We start from the raw sequence: 22,708 nt of genomic DNA, 5'->3' as shown, positions 1-22,708 counted from the left end.
GGTATGTGTTCAATATGATCATCTTGAAAACATTCCTCCATAAATTTCATGAAATTAAATCCCTAAAAGGCCATTTTAGAATACTTCTATCAAAGAAAGAAGGGAAAAGATGTTTGAAGATCTCCTTGACTGAATCTCTGTATTGTTTTTAAATAAATATTATGTGCCCCCAACCTTCCTCTCCAGCAAGTGCAAATCAGAATCGCCCCAAAGCAGAATACTTTACAATGTTCTGCAACGTAAAATCATTTGACCAAAATTGTTCTGCTTCAAGCATTGTACACGAAAGAACGTGACATTTTATAACAAATTGGGTGTCAAAAATCAAAATGGTTTCATATAGGAGTTTTTTTTTAACTGGACTGTTGCTATTTATTTCTGTGAAAATGAGATTTTCGAAAACATCACTGCTTTCAACCAAATGGCTAATTAAAGAGCATTGAATTTGGAAAATTAGTTGGTCATGAAAACTATAAAATCAAAAGACTTTAACAAGGTGTCAAACATAAACCGATTGAGATTCTCCAGAAAATAGTTTGTATGTTTTCTAAAATGTACAGAAAGAGCAAAGATACAAAATTTTATAAAAAATAGAACCTAGGTGTCAAACCACATTTGTTTTTGGTTAATTTTACATGGCATGAAGGAGCAATTAAAATATTCTTACTATATAAAGACATTATTGAAATAATAAATAAAATGAGTAGAGTTTGGGTTGTCTATAGAAAAACACATCAAAACTTTCTATATAATTGAAATATTTTCTGGATGCAAAGGGATTGAAATCTCAAACAAGACACGCAATTTCCGCCGATGGCAATGTTTCAATGTTTGCGTTTCCAAAACATAAGTGTATTGTGGAAATTGCTGTGGATGAAGAACGATTGGGGAAAAGTCCTGCAAAGGATACATCAGATTCAACATCACGAGATTTTCGACTAATTATCGTAATTTGCGATAATTTTAGATTTTCTTCTAATTTTAAGAAATGTGCAGAATTTCTGCAAAATTTATCTTGAGTTGGAAGATATTGTAGAAAATCTTCAATTTCTACAGATTTTCTGAATTGCAGTTTCTACTGATTTTCTGCAGGGTAGTTTTTGCAGATTTTCTACAGAAAATTTGTCAGTTTTCCTCTCATATTTGAACAGAATTGTTCTGCAGCTCAGAAATCTGTTCTGCGACGTACATCGCAAATTTAGTCAGTCATCACAATTTGTAGTCGGAGGTCAGGTAAAAAAAAAAATTGCACCCCCATTTAACAGTTTTTGGATATGTCCATGCAATAGAATGGAAATTCCTTGGTAAATTTTATTCATTTCATTGTTGCATTGTTTTTTAATTATAAAAGTAGCTCAGTTATATTTTTTATTTAATTTGAATTGTTAGAAACATATGTCCAAAGGATAGAACAGATGGTTGTACCTCTGTATTCGCAAAGAGATTTGGATTTGCATACATTTTGCTAGTATGTTTTTTCTAGAAAAAAATAGCATCCCATGAGTCATGGAAAGTTAGCAGAAGTCTTAGATTTCAAAAACATATATATGTATTTCCTTGAATAATGCACTGATGAATAAATAGAAATATTTATCTTTCTTTTTTTGTGAAGATAAAACAATTTTTCTTATTTGATATTAAAAATAAAATATATCTCCATGTAAGTTTTTGACAATAAAATTTTATTGTTCCTCTCACTGTAAAAATTAAAGATGGTGCAAGGACCAAAGCTTCAGCCATCTAACGACCAAATCTTAACTTGGCTTTGCACTTAAGAATTTTGTAAGGGGTGGAATTTTAAAGTTCGCAATTTTGTGAAAGGGTTTTTCGAAATGGACAGTGGCAGATTTATGGATTTTGGTGCTCGTTGCGTTACCTTTTCTTTTTTAGGGGGAGGGGGGTGGGCGGCTCATCTACCACAGAACTTGGTAAAATATTTGTCAGGAGCATTTTTGAATGCCCTTGAATGTTTAGCCACAATTGTAAAATTTGCGATGTGGTTAATCTGCCACTGCCCTAGATAGATTTTAGCTTCAAGGTCATTCACTGTCATTTTTGACCTTGAGCATTTGACAACATGTTATTTCAAAAAAGTATGAACAAATATTTTATTGTTACAACTTCAGAGGCATCAATAAGCTAATTGCATATTGGCAGAGCCAATCAATGATAGTGATGACTATTTGCTACAAATTTCTTCACCAGTTTTTTAGTCCTAAAATCAAGAGTTACTAGTTAATTTCTGAGAGATTATTTATTTTTTCTAAATTCCTAAAATAATTTCACAATTTCATCTGATTTTTTTGAGTAGAGTTCGCATATTGTTGTAAAAATTAGAATAATGTTAAACAGACATGAAATTTTAAAATATTAGGAGGTATACCTGTAGCTAGCAGGGCTAATTTAGAAGCACTTTTAATTTTGATTTATATTTTAACCATCAGTAGGCATTTAACCCAAGATATTTATCCTTTATGAAAATTAGAAACATTAACCTAATGCAATGTTGTATGGTATGTGTATTTTTATTTAAAACAGAAAAATTAAATTATAAAAAAAGTGACATTAACTGAACTAAACATCAATAAGTTTCCCTTTTCAAACACAAAGAAAAAATGTACACTTTTAAAAATCAGGAGCAAAGTCACTAACAGCTTTACTCCTCGATAAGTTTAGAGATTGAAACAAGTGTTCAATAGGGTCACCTGGGGTAAAATGGGTATAAAAAACAGCATTTTTTATTTCAGTGACCCATAGCAGAAATATCATGAAATATAATTGTGTTTTTGTTCAATATTCTATACATTGTGTATCTTAGGTCTAATTTGGACATTGCTTGTGTTAACTTTTTACTTTAAATTTAGTGTAAAGGGGTATACCTATTTTACCCCTGTGTATACCCATTTTACCCCGTGCTTCGGGGGTAAAATGGGTATATGCTGTTTAAAGTTGAACTACACTAACTAATGGAGAAATTTTTTTTTTAATTGAGTATAATTGCATTGGAGAATAAAAACTTTAATCCAAAACAACCACAAAAAATGTTTACAGAACCAAATTTATGAACAAAAGGCGCATTGGCAAAGACTTGCGTTTTGGCTAAAGTAGTATTTTTACAACTTGGTGATGCCTGCACAACATCAATGTTGTCTCTCTTGGGGAACACATAGGATAATTTGGCAGATGATTTTGTAGCAAACTTCTCAGTATATTCACCTTCAGCTGAGATTTCAGTGATTAAACCTTTAAATTACACAAATTTAACAACGGACCTTGTCGCCAATTGCTGGGATGAACAACTAGGAGAACCACTAATTTTCACTCCTACTTCATTAGTTATTTTATCAATTATTGTGAATGTCTTTTTTTTTTAATTTATGTGTATTTATTTATTTTTTCTGGTTTTGTTTGTCTCTTGCCTGTTTGTGTACAATCTCGCAGCCACCTGCTCTGTAATTAAAATTTCTCCCACCTTTGTTTGGACTCTTACTTTTTTTTTTTTTGTAAATTTTTCATTTCCTTACCAGTGCTAAAAAATGGCTTCGAACCAAGAGGTATAGCAGGAGGATTTAGTTATTCAGTACAACTTTGCTATGAGACATAAGGATTCTGTTGTGATTGTGTGTGAGGTTGTACTTAGACTATGTTCTGAGCATGGGAGGTTGGTAGTTTTAAAAGGAAATTAAAGACAGCATATTAGCTATCAATACTTACTATGTTTTCTAATATGTAGCAATGAACCATATACATAATAAACTTACAGTAAATTACTAACGTACAGTAATCATGAACTATATCGATAAAAATCGAAGAATGTAATACCTTTAAGTACTAATTGGCGTAAGTCATAGTAATTAAAATAAAACAAATAAATACAGAGTAATTATTTATAAAACTTTTTAAAAACATACTTTTAGTTTAAAAGATGAATAATATCTAACATTTGTCTTGCAAAGATAATTAAAGTTTTTTAATCTTCATGCATTCAATGTCTTTAATCTCGTTTAAACTCGAAAATGTTAGCTATACCCATTTTACCCCATACAACTAAAAGTGCTATAAAATTTTTGTAAATATTAAAATTTACTTATTTTTTGAGTTTTCTGTTAGAAAAACTCTTTCTCTATCAAATCCAAATAAAAAACTTCTGAAAATCTTCCTGTAAATTTTTTTTAGAAAGAAGTTTATCACTCACTATAAATGCATTGTTTTGTGTTCTGAAAATTAAAACTGTTGCTAAGCATGGTAAATGAGTTGCTAATTTTTTTTCCTCAACTCAAAATGTTGCCTGATATGTATATATTCATCATATTTTTTTATTTTCAAAAAATGTTGTCCAGTAAAATAAAATGAAGAAAAATGCAACTATACCCATTTTACCCCAGGTCCCCCTAATCTAATTTTTTTAAGTTTAAATAAGTTTTTTGATGTTAATTTTTTAGGGGGCAGTCCCCCCCCCCTTCCCCCTCTCGGGATACACCAACAGTTGAAGCACAGATTTTTCATTCTTTTTTACGAACTGCAAATCACAGAAATCCTTTTAAACTCAATGTAAGGTAATGTTGACAGACCAGTGAATGAGCACATTTTCAAATACTCATTGCATCATTAAATATTGTAAAATTTGCCGCAGGACAGTAAACACACTTTAAACGATATATTTGATTAGTTTTTAAAATTTAGAGGAGCTTTAGTTGTTCTGTATCAGATTTTTTTAGTGTGTGTGGGGGGGGGGGAGTCCCAGTAAATGAACGTCCTAAAGGGTGGATAAATGCAGCATTTTCTAATTTTCCCTTTAGAAATTGGTTAAAGAAAATTACTTCTGCCGATTCATTTAATAAAAATGTTAAACCTTGTGTTTTTAATAAAAAGTAAAGTCTTCGCTAGAGAGTGTTCTTTCATTGATCGGTCTACCCTATAAATAGCTGTTTCATAAGATTTTCAGTAGCAGGCTTAGAAAATTTCAGGGAAATAGATTATCTTTGTCATGTAAATTATCATTTTACCTTCTTTTGCTCTTATTTCTATAAAGAAATTAGTTTAAAAGGTCAGCGTACCATAACATTACTATCTGAATTTTTTTATATGTGTTCAGATGCTTTTTCTTAAAATAAGAAGTGAAATGTTTGTTAGTAATGATAGAACTTATCATAGAACTATGCATATCCAATGGTGTACCTAGTTTTTGATGCATTTTGATTTGATGACCTCATTTTTGTGATTTTTTTTCCTTTGTGAGCTGAAGAAGTTGATCTGGCATCAGCTGTATAAACTTTTTGGGAGATTGTGATTTGTTGGTGCTTATTGTTTTATGTTCTTCTTGGAGAAATTATCTATAGGGTTTAAAGATTACTTTGAATTCTCTTCTAGCTTACTGCTGTGGGAATAAATGCTACAAACATCACTTTCAATAACCTAACTATGGAGTCTGATAAATTTATTTGTGTACGAGAAAAAGTTGGAGAATCTGCCCAAGTTGTCATCATTGATATGAGTAATCCTACTAATCCCATTCGTCGTCCCATATCTGCAGATTCTGCTATAATGAATCCTGCATCAAAAGTAATTGCTTTAAAAGGTGAGTATTTTATTAAAAATTATTTTCAGTTTAAGCTTCCAGGCTGCAGACCCGGGTTTTGTTCCCAAGTTTGGTGTGGTTGGCTTATCCTTTCAGTGGGTCAATAAAATTAGTGCCAGGAGTGCTTGAGATCGTAATACTGGGAGTTCTGCATTCAGCTCGCCCCTTAACCCGTACATCTGCCTTGCACCTCAGAGCCCTCGGTCACGAAAAGAGTGGAGCAGGGTAGGCCTTGTCCCCTATGAGCTGTTATGGCACCAAATTTTGTGAGTTTTCTCTCTTATTGCCCTTTGCTTGCTGTCGCTCCCCCCCCCCTCCCCCCCAACTGCAAGCAGTTCCATTTGCATCAATTTCAGCTTTTGCTTAAAATTTTCATCTTTGATTATGAAACGGAAATTCTTCCCGACATTTACCTCATAACTTAATTTTCCAATGATTTTTGTTGTAATCTTCTAATTTAATTTTTACCTTCTTCCTGATCTCCGATTCTTTTAAGAGCTGGTATTCGACCTTATACCTAATACTATGCAATATTCTATTTTCAGATTAATTATTTAAACCCTAATAGGGTGGAAAATAAATATTTTATTTTGATGAGCAAACTCTGATATATTGAGGAGCAGTTTTATGACATTTTGCTAAATCATGTTTTCAACATGAAAAAAAATGTAATATTTGATGTGTGCATTTAAAAAGGTTTGAACAATGACTTCAGTTACAATTTTTTATCACTTATCTTCTACAAAAAAAAAATGCAAATGTGTGGTTCTAAAAATACATTCTACAAAAAGGTTCCCTAAAAGATATGAAAACTTCAAAACATTAGTTTATACCATTAAAAAATTAAAACTATTTGCACCCTATTCATTAATAAAATTAGTAGTCTAAAATCATTAAGTACACTGCATTAACAATTAGTTTTGTCTTAAAAAATATTTATTTTAATTTTTTTTGACACCATAGTTTTGATGTAATTTACAATATTGATACTTGTTTCACAAGATTTAAATCACAAACTAAGATGCAATACAGTTTACTTCTTACGCTGGCCCCCAATACAGTGAAATCCTATTTTAAAGAGCCGCAAGTTTTGTTCCTTGTAACCAGAATTCTGTTGTAATGGATTTCAAGTTGCGTAATTATCATTAAATTGGGATTGAAAATGTATTTTGTTAAAAAGCACATTTTGTTGATTTGGTATTTCACTGGATTAGTTGGTTCCAATACTGAGCAAAATTTCGCATAGATCCTGTAATACCTAAGTAAAAATATGACTATACATTTTAAAATTATGTATCAAGAAAGCCCTGGTTTTTCTGCATGATGCAAAATTTGTACAGGAGTAATTTGAATATGACTCTAGAGTAATTAGAATATGAATTAAAATAGTTTTAAAGTAATTTCAAGCTGAAAAGTGGCTTTCTTGTTATTGTAAAAATATGGTCATTGTTGCACAATGTTTTTATTAAACGTGATGTGTCATTGATTTGATAGACTGTTGTAATGTTATCATTAGACTTTTTACTATATAGTAAAATCTCTCTGTGCATTTGTTTAGTGTAGGGTCATTCTCACAGAAACTCATTTCATGTCCTCATTATGGTTTACGAATGTTAGGATTTATTCATAGTTTTAGGGATCTAAGTACCTTTCAGAATAGTTTAACAAGATAATAAAAGTAAAATTTATATGTTTTATTTTTAAATGTGTTTTATATAAGTGTAAAAAGCTCTAAATGTCATTCCCTCTCTAGTTTCTGTGAAAAATAATTTCACACGTATATTTTTAAGTTGGTCTCCAGTGAGTTGTCCGAATCCTTCTCAATAATAAATTAACCCCCCAGATTAACAATATAATGAAAATCTCATAGTAAAATGTTAATTGTTTACTACTGTTGATGGTGACGAACATTGAAACAAATTTTCATCACCACGTTTTGAAAATTTGTCTCTCGAAAAATTTAAATCAATCAAACTGGGTAATTTTTCTTTACATGAGCCTATATTCATCTATAAAAGCTAAATAAAATAATTCAACAAAACTAAATAATCACAAGTTACTTCCTGTCTAAGAATACAGAGTATGATTGAAAAGTAACCAAACTTTTGCGCCGTGTGGTTTCCAGGCGTCAAAAAATAATGTGTGTTGGTTGGAAATGTGGGTCTGATATTGTTCTTTCAGACCCAACATGAATTAGTGAGTAAATATCGTCCTACGCACGAAGGTTCTTTTTGCAGTCATTTACGTTTTCCATGTGATGAGTGCAACGAAAGAGATTCATCAGTGTTTCACAATCAAGTTTTATGTAAAACAAAAAAAAACTTTATCGAGACCCAGGACCTGTTTTAAGAAGCCTTCAGAAATGATGTTCTGTCCTGGACACAAATTTATGAATGGCATAAGGCGTTCAAAGGACGCCGAAGACGAACGACACGCAGGTAGGCCTTCGACTTCAAAAACTGGTGAAAGAGTGAACAGGGTTCGTGAATTCTTGAATATCAACCATCATGCAAGCTTCTGGGAGATGAGTGAAGTGTTAAATCTAACTTACTACAGCGTTCCAAAAATTGTGACCAAAGACTTGAACATATAAAGGTGTGCGCGATACTGGATCCCAAGGTTTTGACCACCGAGCAAATTGAAACGCGTGTGCAAATGAGTAGTGAAGTGCTGGAATCCCAGACCTGTCTCTCCCGAACTTTTGTTCTCGCTCATCAAAAGACACCTGAAGGAAAGGAGTTTCTAGTTGACAGTGGGTATTGAAAACAGTGTAACCAACAATCTAAATGCCATCCCGGAAGATTTGTTTAAAAAATGCTTTGAAGAGTAGAAAAACCACTACCGCCGGTATATCAAAGCCCAAGGGATGTATTTCGAATAATATTAATTGCATTTGTCAAAAAGTTCAACAAAATTGTTGTTCCAGCAAAAGTTTGGTTACTTCTCAATCGCACCCTGTATTTATGTGATTAATCTTATAAAACAAATTTTTCACTTTGACATTCTCTTACTAACGCATAAAATAAGGGTGTTATTCTTAAGTTATTTATTCAGAAGGTTTTCTTTTATTTTAAATATATTTTTATTTTCTTACTCAAAATTAAAATTTTTTTTATACTTTTTTCTGTAAATTACTGAATATTTTTATGGAATGTATGCAAAATTTTTAATTTTTGAAACTTATTTATTTAAATATTGTAAACTTTACAGGACATAATAGTTTTTTACAAAATTATTGTATACATCTATCTATATAAAATGTCTTAACAGTGTTTATCCACTGGAATTTTTCTGAATTTCTTGAGCTCAAAATGATCATTTCTATGCAAATGACCTGTATTTATTAATGTAATTGATGCATTTTGGTTGTTAGAAATGGATTTTTAATATTTTTAATGCAAATGAATGCTTGTCCTATTAATGTGATTTTATGTGATTCATAAATTATATATCTAAGCTAAAATATTATTTCTTTTTACTTTTGCAGCTTCAGCCGGAAGTAAGTTTTTTCAAATATTTTAAAAAGTATTCTATGAGTATAATTTTCTAAGCTATGTCTTCTTTAATTGTGTTCAAAATGTTTTGAGTTGATTTTATGTAAAATTTTAATTTAATTACAAAATCAGTCATTGCATTAAATTTTTTTTTTTTTAATTATGTAATCAGAAATTATTTTTCTTAAACAAATTTTCGGTCCTAAATTTTAGTTTTGAAATTATATTATTATTTTTAGTTATGCTAGGGGACTTTGCCCAACGTTAGCTGGATCGTAAAGATTTAAATCTTCTATTTGAAAAAATCTGATTAAAAAATGAGTTTCGAGTTCCATTTCGAACAAAATGAAAATCCCCCATAGAAAACTTTAGCTCCAGGCTTGAATTGAGCAAAGCCTAGGACTTTTCATTAAAATCGAAACGCTTAATAACTGCTGTCCTAATTAATTGAAAAATTGGAACAAGCTTGATTTGGTGCAGAAAAAAACTTTCGAACAAAATCAAATATTAAGGGGGTGTGGTAAATCTTTGATGCCTTTAATAGGAAATTTATACAAAAATTTAGTTTAAAAACTAAGTACAAAAAAACTAATTTGAATAGTATTGAAAGAAAACCCAAAGGTTGGAAGTAATTTTGTACAAAAGTATAAGTACAAGGTCTCCTAGGTGCAATCCTGCCACACACATCGTTCCATAATTTCTTTGACCTTTTTTTCATATATAGAGATAAAATTGTTGAACTTTAATAAAATGTACCGTATTTTCGGGAATAAGCGCCGCACCTTCCATAAGCGCGCATGCAGCATTAAACTTAAAAGCACAATGAGTAGTAAAGAAAGCTGGATTAAATGTAAATAAAAAATATTTTTTTATTTCTCGCTAGTATTTTTAATTAACAATAATGAAATATTTAAAAATCCCCATTTTGTACTATTTGTCTTCGGCATCCTTCGATTGGCAATCACTTTCGATGGTTAATTTATCCAATTTCCAACAGCAAACACATCTCTCGTCAATGCCAAACTCTCTGGCAGCAAAACCATTTCCAATTGCTTCTGCCTTTATTACCTTAAACTTAAAGGCTGCAGTATAACTTTTCAATTACTTAGGAGCCATTTTCAAAAGCAACTCTGAAAAAATTCCGTAAAAAAAGATAAGCCAAGAATGTACGAACGCAAAATGATAGCTAACGATGTGGTGCCATCTGTTAGCAGCATTTTCAACTTTTATTTTTAAACTTGAAAAAAAACACTGTATCCGCCGCACCCGTTATGTGCGCCGCACCGTCATTTTTACTTTTTTTCTTGTATGCGCCGCGGCGCTTACTCCCGAAAATACGGTACACTGTATTTTTATTAAATTTTTCTATAATAAAGTTCTTAAATTAGGCGTTCTGGAATATTCATAATGTTTCTAGTATTAAGTATTATACAATATGCTTTCTTACAAATGTCATAGGCAGGGGCGTAGCTAAGGGGGGGGGGTTTGGGGACAAAACCCCCCCCGAAAAGTTAGTCTCAAAAAAAAGAGAAAAAGAAGAGAGTAGAGAAAGAAAAAAAAAAAGAAGAAAAGGGAAAAATTCCAAGCGATTATACATATATATATATATATATATATTATATATATATTATATATATATATATAAAAGAAGTAACCCCCCCCCCCCCCCCGAAAGTCGGGTCTAGCTACGCCACTGGTCATAGGTCATTAGTGGGCAATTTTTCATATTGACAACTTTTGGCAAAAGGACAAATTATATTTTATCTTTCATAAAAACTTTTCTCCATAAGGTTTAAATTAAAACATACTGCAAATCAACAGACCCAGATAATATACACAAACATATAAGCTCCATCCACAGAATTTTTTTAGAGCTTGCAAACAGTTCTGATATTGTGAAAAGGAAAAAAAAACTTTATAAACTTCATTTACAAAGAACAAAATACCAATCGTTAAGAAAATCTGAGATTTATGCAGCTATCAAGTTTGTTTGAGCAGCATTAACAACTATAAAAAATATAAATAAATTCAATAAAATTATTCATTGGTACATTTTTTATTTATTGTTTGCAAAATGATATCTTCTATTTATTCAAAGAAGGAATGGTAACAAAAATGATATTCAATTTTTTTTTTAAATCTCATTACATCAAAACAATATTAACATTATTAAAATCAACTTTTATATTGTCTAATATCAAAACTGTTTTTCAAGTACAGTGCTCTTCGTGGGACACCTGTGTCTATTTCTTAAAAGGTTTCAAGAACTAGTTTTGTATTTAGTTTCTATTCGAGATGAAGCACACTGACACTTTGAGAACAATATATGGTTATATTCATTAACTTTCAACATTTTAACTTTTGCTCAAACCTCTTCTCTGATTTTAACTATTTTGTTAAAGAACTCTTCTTAAACCCTGCCTGTAAAAAATATTACCTTGCCTTACTGTTACCGTGTAAAAAATATGAACTTTTATTTACGACTTAAAATTTGAAGTTTTTAACCCTCCTTGAAATGACTCCACATCCTTAATTGTATTGCTTATAAGTTTGTTTTCCCCTCGTAATTTTAAACTAAAACAATTGAAATATCTGGTTATGTCTGTCAAAAAAGCCAAATCGAAAATCTACGAAAGGTCGGAAATTTATCGAAGGTTTTCGCTCTAACGTATTTTGGAGTGGATATTAAACAATCAATTTATAACTTTACATTGGCTAAACCACTCCTATCTCCATATGAAAAATTAATCTCTGTTTAGAATTCAATTAAAAAGAGACTTGGGTTACATATTAGACTGCCACATTTATAACATGTTCCCGCGTAACAACTTTGCTGCATTGTGATAGTTAATGAGTAATACAATGAAATGATGTCTATTCTATTTGTAAGGGTGGTTAAGTATTAAATTTAATAAAGGGTAGTTAAATTTAATAGATTTGTTTAATTTAATACTTTATAAAAAGGTTGAAAAAAGCTAAAAATAGCTGGTAGTACAAAATAATTACTAAGTAAACCATCCCCAGGAGACGGCAAAACACACTACTACGGTCCCAAGCCCGAGGCGATATGTAAAACATTTAAATTAATTTTACCTTATCTTTTAATTATTGAACTTAAGCTTTCTGTCGACCTTTTTTCATTTTGAGAGTTTGTTTTATCATCTAGATGTGAGAACATTACAAATTTTCAACATTGAAATGAAAAGTAAAATGAAAGCTCATACCATGAATGAAGATGTTGTGTTTTGGAAGTGGATTAATGTTAATACCATTGCACTGGTGACTGAATCTGCTGTATTTCACTGGAGCATGGAAGGTAATTATTAAATTTAACCCGTAGCAATATAGCAAATTTCAATCATGTTGAATTTTAAGTGTTTAAATAGTGTATGATGTATGTAAACTTTTATCTATCTGTATTATGTTTCAAATTTTCATTCTGAAATAAGCATTCTCATAAATTAAGTCATTTAGTATTTTAATCAAAATGCTCTATATTTTGCAAGGTACGAAGATCATAAAAATATTTAGTTCATTCAACTCCCGATCATCTGCTGAATAGAGAGATACCTTAACCGTGTATTAGCGAATTTTGTGGATATTCTACAAAATAGGTAAAAAGAAAGATATTAATGTATGCAATAGCTTTTAAAAGGCCAATAACACATGTATACATTTAAAATTTAGCTGAAAACTGTGAAAAACCGTGAATGTAAAAAATGTGAAAAAAAAGAAAAGATTGCTTATTGTTGCAAATCGCTTACAAAAGTAATCAGACCAAGCATGTGAGGAATTTTTTTAAAGAAAACTAATCTGATTACTAGTTTACCTACATAAGTAGGGTAGATCTAAAAACCAGGTTTCAAACAACAATTTAGATTTAAAAACCAGTAAATCAAGTACTGCAAAAAATCTGGTTTCAGGAGGACTTTTGAAGGTTTAAATTTATTGCAAGGGAGACAAAAGACCTAATAGGAATTTCTAAAAATAGATTTTTCACTTTGAGAAATTAAAATTTATCTGCATTCAGTTAATCATAATACAAAAAAAACAAAAAAACTTTTGAAACTGAAAGGTCGTGAGCCCCAAAGCAGAATGCTGCTAAATTTGCGACGTACATCACAGAACAAATGCCTCAGCTGCAGAACAATTCTGTTCAAATGTGAGAGATTTGGACAAATTTTCTGCAGAAATTCTACAGATGGCTGTTGAAAATCTGTAGATTTCCTGCAAATATCTTCCAACTGAAGATGGAATTTTGCATGAATTCTGCAGGTTTCTTTAAATTAGAAAAAAATCTAAAATTCTCGAAAATTGTAAATTGGTGGAAAGCTAGCGAAAATGCCGTACTTTAATTAAGCTTAAATTATGAGCTTAATATTAGATTCCCACTAATCATTAAAGTAGCACATTTTTTGCATAATTAACAAAATTACAACTTTGATATAAAACTGGCCTCTATTTTTAAACATTAAAAGTTTTTCATTTTATTTCCGTGAGGCTTTTTTTTTTTACTTTTGAGTTAAATAATTGGATTTAGCTGGGTCATTGTTTGTGGTTACTTCTAGTAAATAACATTTCATGTAAGAATGGAAAAAAAAAGGAAACAAAAAGTTTCGAAATTATAAAATATTTGCTTTCAAAAGTTATGCTATCTGGGGAATGACTCATAAACGTAAGGTTTGGAAACATGGCAACATTAAAACACTTCCATTGCCGAAAATTGCATGTCTAGTTTGAGATTTCAATCCTTTGCATCCCGAAAATATTTCAATTATTTAGAAAGTTTTTAAGTGTTTTATTTTATGCTACCTTAACTGGACTCATTTATTACATTAGTAATTAATTCATTTATTTATTAGTTTTTCTAATTGCTCCTTCATACCATGTAAAATTCACCAAAAAAAAAAAAAACTTGGTTTGACACTTGGGTTTGGATTTTTATGAAATTTTGTATCTTTGCTCTTTCTATGCATTTTAAAATGCAGGTAAAAATATTTTTGGCAAAACTCAATCAGTTTAGGTTACCCAGAAATGCATAGCAACAGTAAAATTTTAAAATCTGAAGAAAAAAAAAAATGCCTGTGTATGAAAAGATTTTGATTTAGGGCTCCCAATTTGTAGAAAAGGTCATGTTATTTGCTTGTGTATACAATGCTTAAAGTTTTTGCAGAACAATTTTGGTCAAATGATTTTATGTTGCAGAACATTTTTTTTTTTTTTAAATTACGCCCACCATCATTCTTTCAAACATAAGGCGTCTTGCTGTCCAGTATAACAATGAAGTGGCTTCAAAGGGTGTTAGGGCTTGGAAGTCATCGCAATTATGAATATCATGAAAAGAGGAGCAACTATAAAGATGCTCCCCTGTCATTGGAGAAGTCTCCTCACAGAGCACACAGAGAGGTGAATCTGCCAGGTTGATTTTATGTAAATGGGCCTGTAGATAGTCATGTCCAGTAATGGTTCAGAAAGAGGAAACTCCCAGGGCTCTGGGAAGGATAGAAAGGCATGTACGCTGTTCATCATCCAGAAGGCAAGCCCAGGGCTTTCCGTCAGCTTTGTTCCTCAGGGCAGAGACTGTAGCATGTTGGATTTTGCTTGCGAGAAGTCGCTTAGCATTTCTAAGTGGAAACGGCCGAGAAGGTGGATGCAGAGACGCAGCCTCTATAGCCAAGATGTTTGCTCGTTCATTTCCATAGATGCCACAATGGCCTGGGATCCACTGGAAGACAACCTCTCTTCCAGAATACAAAAGAGTCGATGGATTTTTTAGACTCAAGTTCTGAAGGATATAGATTGTGATCAGTAATGGTCTGAATCGCAGCCTGAGAATCAACAAAGAGAACAATATTTTGTTCAGCTGGTTCTCCAATAGATCTGATGGCCATAAGAATTACGTTCATTTCTCCATCGAAGTTATCCGCCCAAGTGTCGAGAGGCTCCTGAAGACTAAAATGTTTCGAGTAGGCATCGACACCTCCTCTACCAGCTAAAGGAGTGGCTGATCCGGCAGTATAAGCCCTAAACCAATCCTGACCAGGGAACCTCTCATGTATTTGTGGCCAAAGCAATGGAGTACATCTGTCTGATGAAAATCTGATTTCTTGACAGGCTGTACCAGACCAAACCTAGCTGCAGCATATCTCAGAAGGCCTGTATAAAAAAGATGGTCTATAGATGCCAAGTCTGGAGTTGGAGACCTCAAAGGCCTCTGCAAGTCTTTGGCACTCAAAAAGAAAAGAATGTTGAGATTTTAGTCTAGTATGTGGAAGAATAATCAGGCCAGAATGAGCAGAACATTGTCAAGTATTCTGCTTTTGGGGCCGTAGGAAAGCCACCAATGTACCAATAATACACTTGCGGATAATCAGGAGTTTAATGTAATATTTTACTTGTATGGAAACATTTTATGATCACAGGAATATGAAAATTATTTGTCTTATTTCTTCAAGCTACTTTGTTTAGAGACCAAATATGTCGAGTGTTGTAACTTCATGACTTTCGATATTATTTTGATTTAGTCTACATAGTGATGTAAAATACCTGGGTATTTATTTTTAGGGGTAAATACCCAGGGTATATACCTGGGTAAATAGCCAAAATGGGTATTTACCCGGGTATTTATTCAAAAAATTTATATTCAACTAAAATACTTTTGTCTGTATTTCACTATGTATATATATAACCAACAATATACAAAACAAATTTTTGCATAAAAATTGTATTTTAATCACATATTTAAAGAATTATTGTGTGAAACAACTTAGCAATCTAATATGGTATTCACATTAAATGTGTTGGGTATGCCTAATCAATGACCCCATCTTTCTTTTTTGTTTTTCACTTTTCAAAGCAAAATTTAAAGTTTTACCAGTACAAATACAAAGTGAGTGACGAACTAATGCCTCCTACATACTAAATGCCTATGGCATTCTCCCTTTTAACATAGAGCAAAATGATTCCAGTAAGCATATTTTTGGTCTTCTGGCTACTGCCAACTATCGAAGGTCGAAAGCATTAGAAATTAAAAGCTGAGAAATCAACTGGCTAACTTCTAAATTTAAATTTTAAAATTAACCAATTAACGATTTGATTTGAATTGCTTGGATCCATCGTCATAGCAACACCATCCATGTATTGCCATCAGGCGTTGTTTGTGTACCGGCGGAGGATCATTTTTAAAGCAAATGTGACAGGCATTTAGTATTTAGGAAGCTTTGGACAAACTGATTACAACTTAAAGCCAAAACTAACTAGTAGCATGATATTATGAAAAATCAACGAAAAGTTGTGCTAGTGCCATCTATGTGACAAAATTGAACTTAAATCCCTTTGCTTTACCCCATAAAAAATTAAATTATAATGCCATCCTATTAAAGTTTTAGAATATTTCATTCTAAATTCTGACAGTTTTTTTGATAAGATTTCATTACGCCTTTAATTAAAGAAATTATACATATTTTAACATTTTTAATCTTTAATTTTACATCATCACTTTTGATCATCACCTTTTGATACCACCTAAAGTTTTTTTTTTGGCAAAATGCGCAATTACTAGGGAATTTACCCTGCCTTAGGATAAATACCCAAAAAAATATTTACCTTCCCACCCGATATCACTAATTGCGTGTATTAAAAATAGTTAAAAATAAATTTTCATCATGAAGTACTGGGGAGCAAATGCAAATGAGCAAGGCAACAGAAAACATTTTTTTCTTTTTTTGCTTATTAATGTGAAAACTGTTTCTATATTTGCCACATTACCACTTAAACAGCAATAAAATAAATAAATAACATCATAGTCTTAATAACTTCTCAGTAAATTCTTCCAAGCATTTCTCATGCTTCCTTTTTTTCATTTTGGATATGACTAACCTAGATTATGATTTTGAAATCCTGAAGTTCATAATTGAATTGCTTATACTTGTCCAATTATGACATTGAAAAGAAAGATTCTTTGGTTCACGATATTTTTCTTCCATAATTTCATAAAGTCTTCCAATAAAAAATATTATAAACTGTGTAATACATGTGTATGTATCAGTTTTACCAATTATTTCATACTTAGATTTGTAAAAAAAAAATTCAGACTCACTTTTTGCATTTTTATGTAAAATACCCAGTTTTTGGCTAAATACCCAAAAAATATTTACCTACCCACTGGGTATTTACCCGATCCACATCACTAAGTCTACATGATCACCAAGAGCATTAGCTACGTAGAGTTGTACTTAAATGTAAATGTGTAAATGCTAAATGTAATTTAGGATCTATCATTTTAATGTCCGTAAAGAAATTTTTTTTGCTGTATAATTTGTATGTACAGTAGACTCCCGATTATCCGCTAGCGGTTTATCCGCGGGGCGGATTATCCGCGAATCAATCAACAATCACGAACATGTATTTTCGCAGTAAAAAGAGAATACCAGTGGCTGGTTTTTTTTAATTGTAAATTTACACTCTGTTGTTTTTGCTTGATTGATTGATTTGATTTAATTTTATTATTATTATTATTGTGCGTTCTTCATCGTACATACACTTGTTTGTAATTGATGTTAAGTTCAGTTGTGCAAAAATACAAAACATTTGTACTGTACTCTATATATATTTTCTCTGTTTGCAGAAAGTGTTATGCATCAATACAGTTAAGAATTTGAGATAGGACAATTTTTACCTGATTTGTCCCCCATTTTAGTCTTTTTGCGGTTATCCGCGATTTTTATTATCCCCGGCACTTGTGCCACCCAATTCCGCGGATAATCGGGAGTTTACTGTATTCCATTATTTTAAAGCTATTGCATTTATTGCCAACCAGTAATCATTTTAAAAATTCGTTTGTCCTGTGGTACACAGTAAAAGTAAAGCCTCTTAGTGTTTAGTTTCTTAAGTGTTTTAGTTCTGCACACCTTTTAGATTCTTAATTAATAAAAAAGTAAGAGCTTAAAATTTAATTTTTTTAACCAAATATTTGTGCAGTATGTTTCATACTTTACTCTGCATTATATTTATAACAAAATTACAGCTTTAATGAAACCTCCAGTAGGTTCCTTAAACATTAGTTGTAAACAGCATGACTGTAGTTGAATTTAACTGGAATACTTTTTTCCAAGAATTGTGATGCAAATATTTTTTGTTGACCTTTTTTGTATCAATATTTTAAGGTGAATCTCAGCCTCAAAAGATGTTTGACAGACATACCAGCTTAACTGGCTGCCAAATAATAAACTATCGGTGTGATCATAAACTGCAATGGTTGCTATTAATCGGCATTTCCGCACAGGTATGAGAGCAAACCATCATTGTAAGATTAAATTAAGCTTGCATGAACAAAAATTATCCTAATTTTTTTTACAGCAAAATCGAGTCGTTGGAGCTATGCAACTCTACTCTGTTGAAAGAAAAGTGAGCCAGCCTATAGAAGGTCATGCTGCTGCTTTTGCTCAGTTTAAACTGGAAGGCAATCCTGAACCATCAACCCTTTTTTGTTTTGCTGTTAGAACAGCTCAAGGAGGCAAAGTGAGTAGATGAAAATTTATCCATCAATTTTGATGTTATTTATCACTATAGAAAGTAAAATCTAGTAATCCCATCTGAAGTTTTTGTAAATTTGTATCAACTATTTCAAGTCCTTAAGAACCGGGCAAAAATGGGGTGTTCGGACATGCACCATTTTTGATTTTGCTCAAATTTTTCTAGTGGATTCTTTTAAAGATTTTAGAAGACACGTATTTTTCTTTTCCACCAAAATTTTTTTCGAGACCTGTAAAAATTCGTAAAGTGCAGCCCGAAGTAGAGGTTTTTCCTAATCAGTGTCTTTTAAAGTTCGATTATTTTTGTGTATTGAGCATCAGCCAAAAATGTTCTTGTGTTGACAATATGACATTTAGTACCTAAATTGAAATATGTCGTAAATTTTATGACTGATCTTCAGTACAGCCTTTCAGGGGTCGCCAAACTTGGTCCAAAAAAATTAAAAAGTGCCATGTTGGAGACCCGCTGGTTCCCTGCATTGAGGCTCAACCATGGTTTTTGTATATATTTTGTGTAATAATATACATAAATTTTTCAATACTCTCATTAGTTGCATGGCTCACTCTCTGCACTGCCAAAAAATGGCAGTTTTTGTATCAAAAAATGCTAAAAGGTGTAGTTTTCATAAGCCTTTATCTCAGTGCCCTGAGGGTCAATGTAGAACTGGATACCTGCATTTCAAACTAGAGTGTGTATTTTCACAACAAGTGACAGAACTATGGGCAAATTTTTTTCAAGAACACAATACGTATTTCAAAAACAGTAAAATGAACTATACAGTTTTCAATTCTATCAACATATCCGGGTTTAAACTTCCCCCAGGGTTGGCTCTTTGGTGAATTTTGAGATTTCATTTTAAAGGGGTACAATAGATTACACAAAGTTCATGCAAATTTGTATTTTTACATTATATTTTATTTCAGAAGTAGTTGAACAAGTAGTTGATTAGACTTATTTTAAAAACATAAGTTATTTGTAACTTTCTTGAAGGTGTTTTAGGTATATTTTGAAATATTTTAGTTAAGAAAGCTTTTTTCGTTTGCTAATGGCTTATTTTCTTCCATTTTAGGTTGTACATTATGGTTACAAATTATTTTCTCTGCACTAAACTAACATGATAGCAAACAATTATTAAAACATATTTTATTCCTTATGATAAAAGCAATATTTATGGCATTATAAAACAAGGGTATGGTTGCCTAACTGACTAGTGAGACAGTAAAAAAAGATGCAAGACAAAGCATTTAACTAGAGTACAACTAACTGGATGCGTCGTTAACTCGTATGCAATTTCCTCATCTTGAAGTGCATTTTGCAAGCCTGCAGAACCATTGCCCATAATTTTGTAACTTGTTTGTGAAAAGACATACATACATTCTAGTTTGAAATGCAGGCATCGAGTTCTATACTGATCCTCAGTCCACTGAGATACAGGCCCCTTAAAAGTACACTTTCTGTCACATATTTTGATGAAAAAACTTTTTTTTTTTTGCAGCAGTGAGCATTAACCATGCATTTACATATATAATTACAGAAGTTTCTTGCAAAAACTATGGTTGAACCTCAGTGCATAGAACCAGGAGGCCTCAAACATGACACTTTTCACTTTCTTCAGCACAGTTAAGCCATCCCTGACGGGTCCTCAGGGCTTTACGATGCATCACGAAAAACCGGTGTGCATCCTACATCGTTAAACCAGTTTAGAATTTTTCTCAAAACCGATGTATCAATACTGTTCCAATGATCAGACCTCGTTCCGGGGTTGCTGCCATTTTAATCTCTAATTTTTTCACACTAATATTAATTAGCTGTGTCAATCCAATCTGGTTGAACAATGAAGGTGCGAAAAGTTCGACTTTCATTTCTCCCAAAACATGTAAGAATTGCACACGTGTTCTTAGGTATAGACCAGGCTTGGAGTAATAGATTACATTTTTGTGTAATCATAATCTGGCAATGACACTCATAATCTTGTAATCGTAAATTAATCAACTGTTTCTTGCATAATTGTAACTGTAATCTAAATTTCAATAATCGTAATTTGGACCTGTATTTGCGTAATCTTGACTTTCTGCAAGTGAAAACTTGTTAGCTGAGATTCTACAATGGTAAAGGAGATGGCATCCGGAAAAAGAAGATAAGACTTCAATAGAAACGTAAGGAGAGCACTGCTGACCTTGGGCACTGATGACGGTTGTGAAATGAGGATCATAAACAAACCGTATCGTGAGTCATTTGTACCCTGTAGGTGCCATTGACAGGGTTTACGTTGCCCTGCGTTGTCTCTTCTCACGGAGTTTCAAGGATTCGTCATTAATTTTCCTTTTCATCACTCAATGACAGGTAAACAAGCAAAGCTACCGTCTCAGCAAGAGAACAATATGAACAGTACAAGCATATGTTTTCGGTTAGAGAAAGTTTCGAAAAATAATTACATATATGCCTTTCGGTGTTTTTTTACTTCCATTCACAGAAGATGTGTCGCCAAAACTGCCTTCAAAAAAAAACTTCGTATTCTTGGAAAAACCGGCCCACACTTCCAAAAGTGATAATTCTTTCATAATAGAGAAAATTGAAAGTGAAGCTTACAAACCAGCGTACCCGCACCAAATGGGCATGATATTGATCCCCTAAAATACTGGGGAAAAAACGTTCATGTGTACCCATTGCTTAGTAAAATTGCACCTTTGCGCATCATCTGCTCTAGTTGAGTGTTTGTTCGGCATTTCTGGAAAATTTTATACTTCTCAGAGAATAAAACCTGACAGTTTTGAAACATTGGTGCTATTGGAATGCAATAAACAATTATTTTAAATGCAGTACGTATTTATTTTTGAACATTTACTGTCATATCATTTATTTATACTATCTAAATATATTTTAATGCTATGCATGTTTTACAAATCTTGCGTAAAAAACATAGTTTTTTTTTCTCAATAATTGTGCTGAATTAAATAGTGTTATATTGAATTGTAGAAAATAGAATGTAGAAATATAGCACGTAAATTTTAGAAACCGTAGCCTGTAAAGTTTTGGTTGTATGCAAAATAGCAATGAATATTCAAATCATGTACAATATTCATATATGCTGGCTCGAGTCATTTAGATATGGGATATCTAATTACTAATGCAGGATATATTATCAAATTAGTTATGCAGTATTTAAATGCACAATCAAAATCATAATTTTTCAACTATGACCTACTTACCGCAAACGAGGAATGAGAATAATATATAATATTCATGTATTTTTCTTCCACGAGTCTGTAATTGTATGATAGTTAACATGGAATGTAGATCTTAAGGAGCTGGCACTGCCTATAAAAATAGTTAAGAAATGCTGATGACTTACCCGCAGAGCGTATTTGGAAGGCTGGAAGGGTAATGAATAATGGTTAGGATACATCAAAAATAGGAAACATGAATTGGTTTAATGGATTTTGTTTATTACTTGATGGAATTAAAGAATGAGTTGGAGCATTTACATAAGCGTCCGAAGAGGCGGACGATCCTATCCAGTCTCCCCGTTATTCCGAGGAGACAGAAGTTTGTTTCTTTTAGTCGGGGGGAGGTGGTGCCCTCTTCCGTGGGTGGGACAGAACTGAACATCCTCCGCCCCCGAAAGTCAGGAATAAAGATTTTAGACATTTTGCAGAACCTTTAAAGTTGGTGCCATTGTCGGAGTGAATGTCGGATGGAATTCCTCGTCTTGCAAAAAAACGTCCAAGGGAAGCAATTAGAGCGTCAGTAGTTAAGTCTGACACGAGTTCAATATGAACGGCCTTTGTTGCCATGCAAACTATTAGGCAGATGTAAGACTTGATCTTGATTTTGGAGCGCTTCAAGTTAGGTCTTAGGAGGATGGAGCCAGCAAAATCGATTCCGACTTGTTGAAATGCTCGAGAAGGTGTTATTCTTGAAAGTGGCAAGTCTCCCATTATCTGCCGATTCGCCTTGGATTTGAATTTGAAACAAGTCAGGCATTTTCTTGTTTCTTCTCTCACTACGGATCTTCCGTCAGGTATCCAAAATTTCTGACGGAGTATTGCCAGAAGCAATTGTGGGCCTGCATGCAAGTATGTAAGATGGTAATGCCGAACTA

At 32.2% G+C, this 22,708-nt stretch overlaps 1 protein-coding gene across 1 annotated transcript in view; it reads left to right on the top strand.

The window, feature by feature from the left end:
• The window catches only part of LOC129220127 (clathrin heavy chain 1-like), a 94,344-nt gene that overhangs the window by 2,188 nt on the left and 69,448 nt on the right, over nucleotides 1–22,708 (top strand). Inside the window, 5 exon segments of the mRNA XM_054854471.1 lie at nucleotides 5,371–5,578; nucleotides 9,066–9,077; nucleotides 12,239–12,388; nucleotides 18,237–18,355; nucleotides 18,430–18,591. Coding sequence (XP_054710446.1) covers nucleotides 5,371–5,578; nucleotides 9,066–9,077; nucleotides 12,239–12,388; nucleotides 18,237–18,355; nucleotides 18,430–18,591 — 651 coding nt within the window.

Source organism: Uloborus diversus, chromosome 4 (assembly GCF_026930045.1).
Source record: "Uloborus diversus isolate 005 chromosome 4, Udiv.v.3.1, whole genome shotgun sequence".
NCBI lineage: Eukaryota > Metazoa > Arthropoda > Arachnida > Araneae > Uloboridae > Uloborus > Uloborus diversus.
The sequence above is the reverse complement of the archived record's forward strand: the minus strand, read 5'-3'. Positions and strand labels throughout refer to the sequence as shown.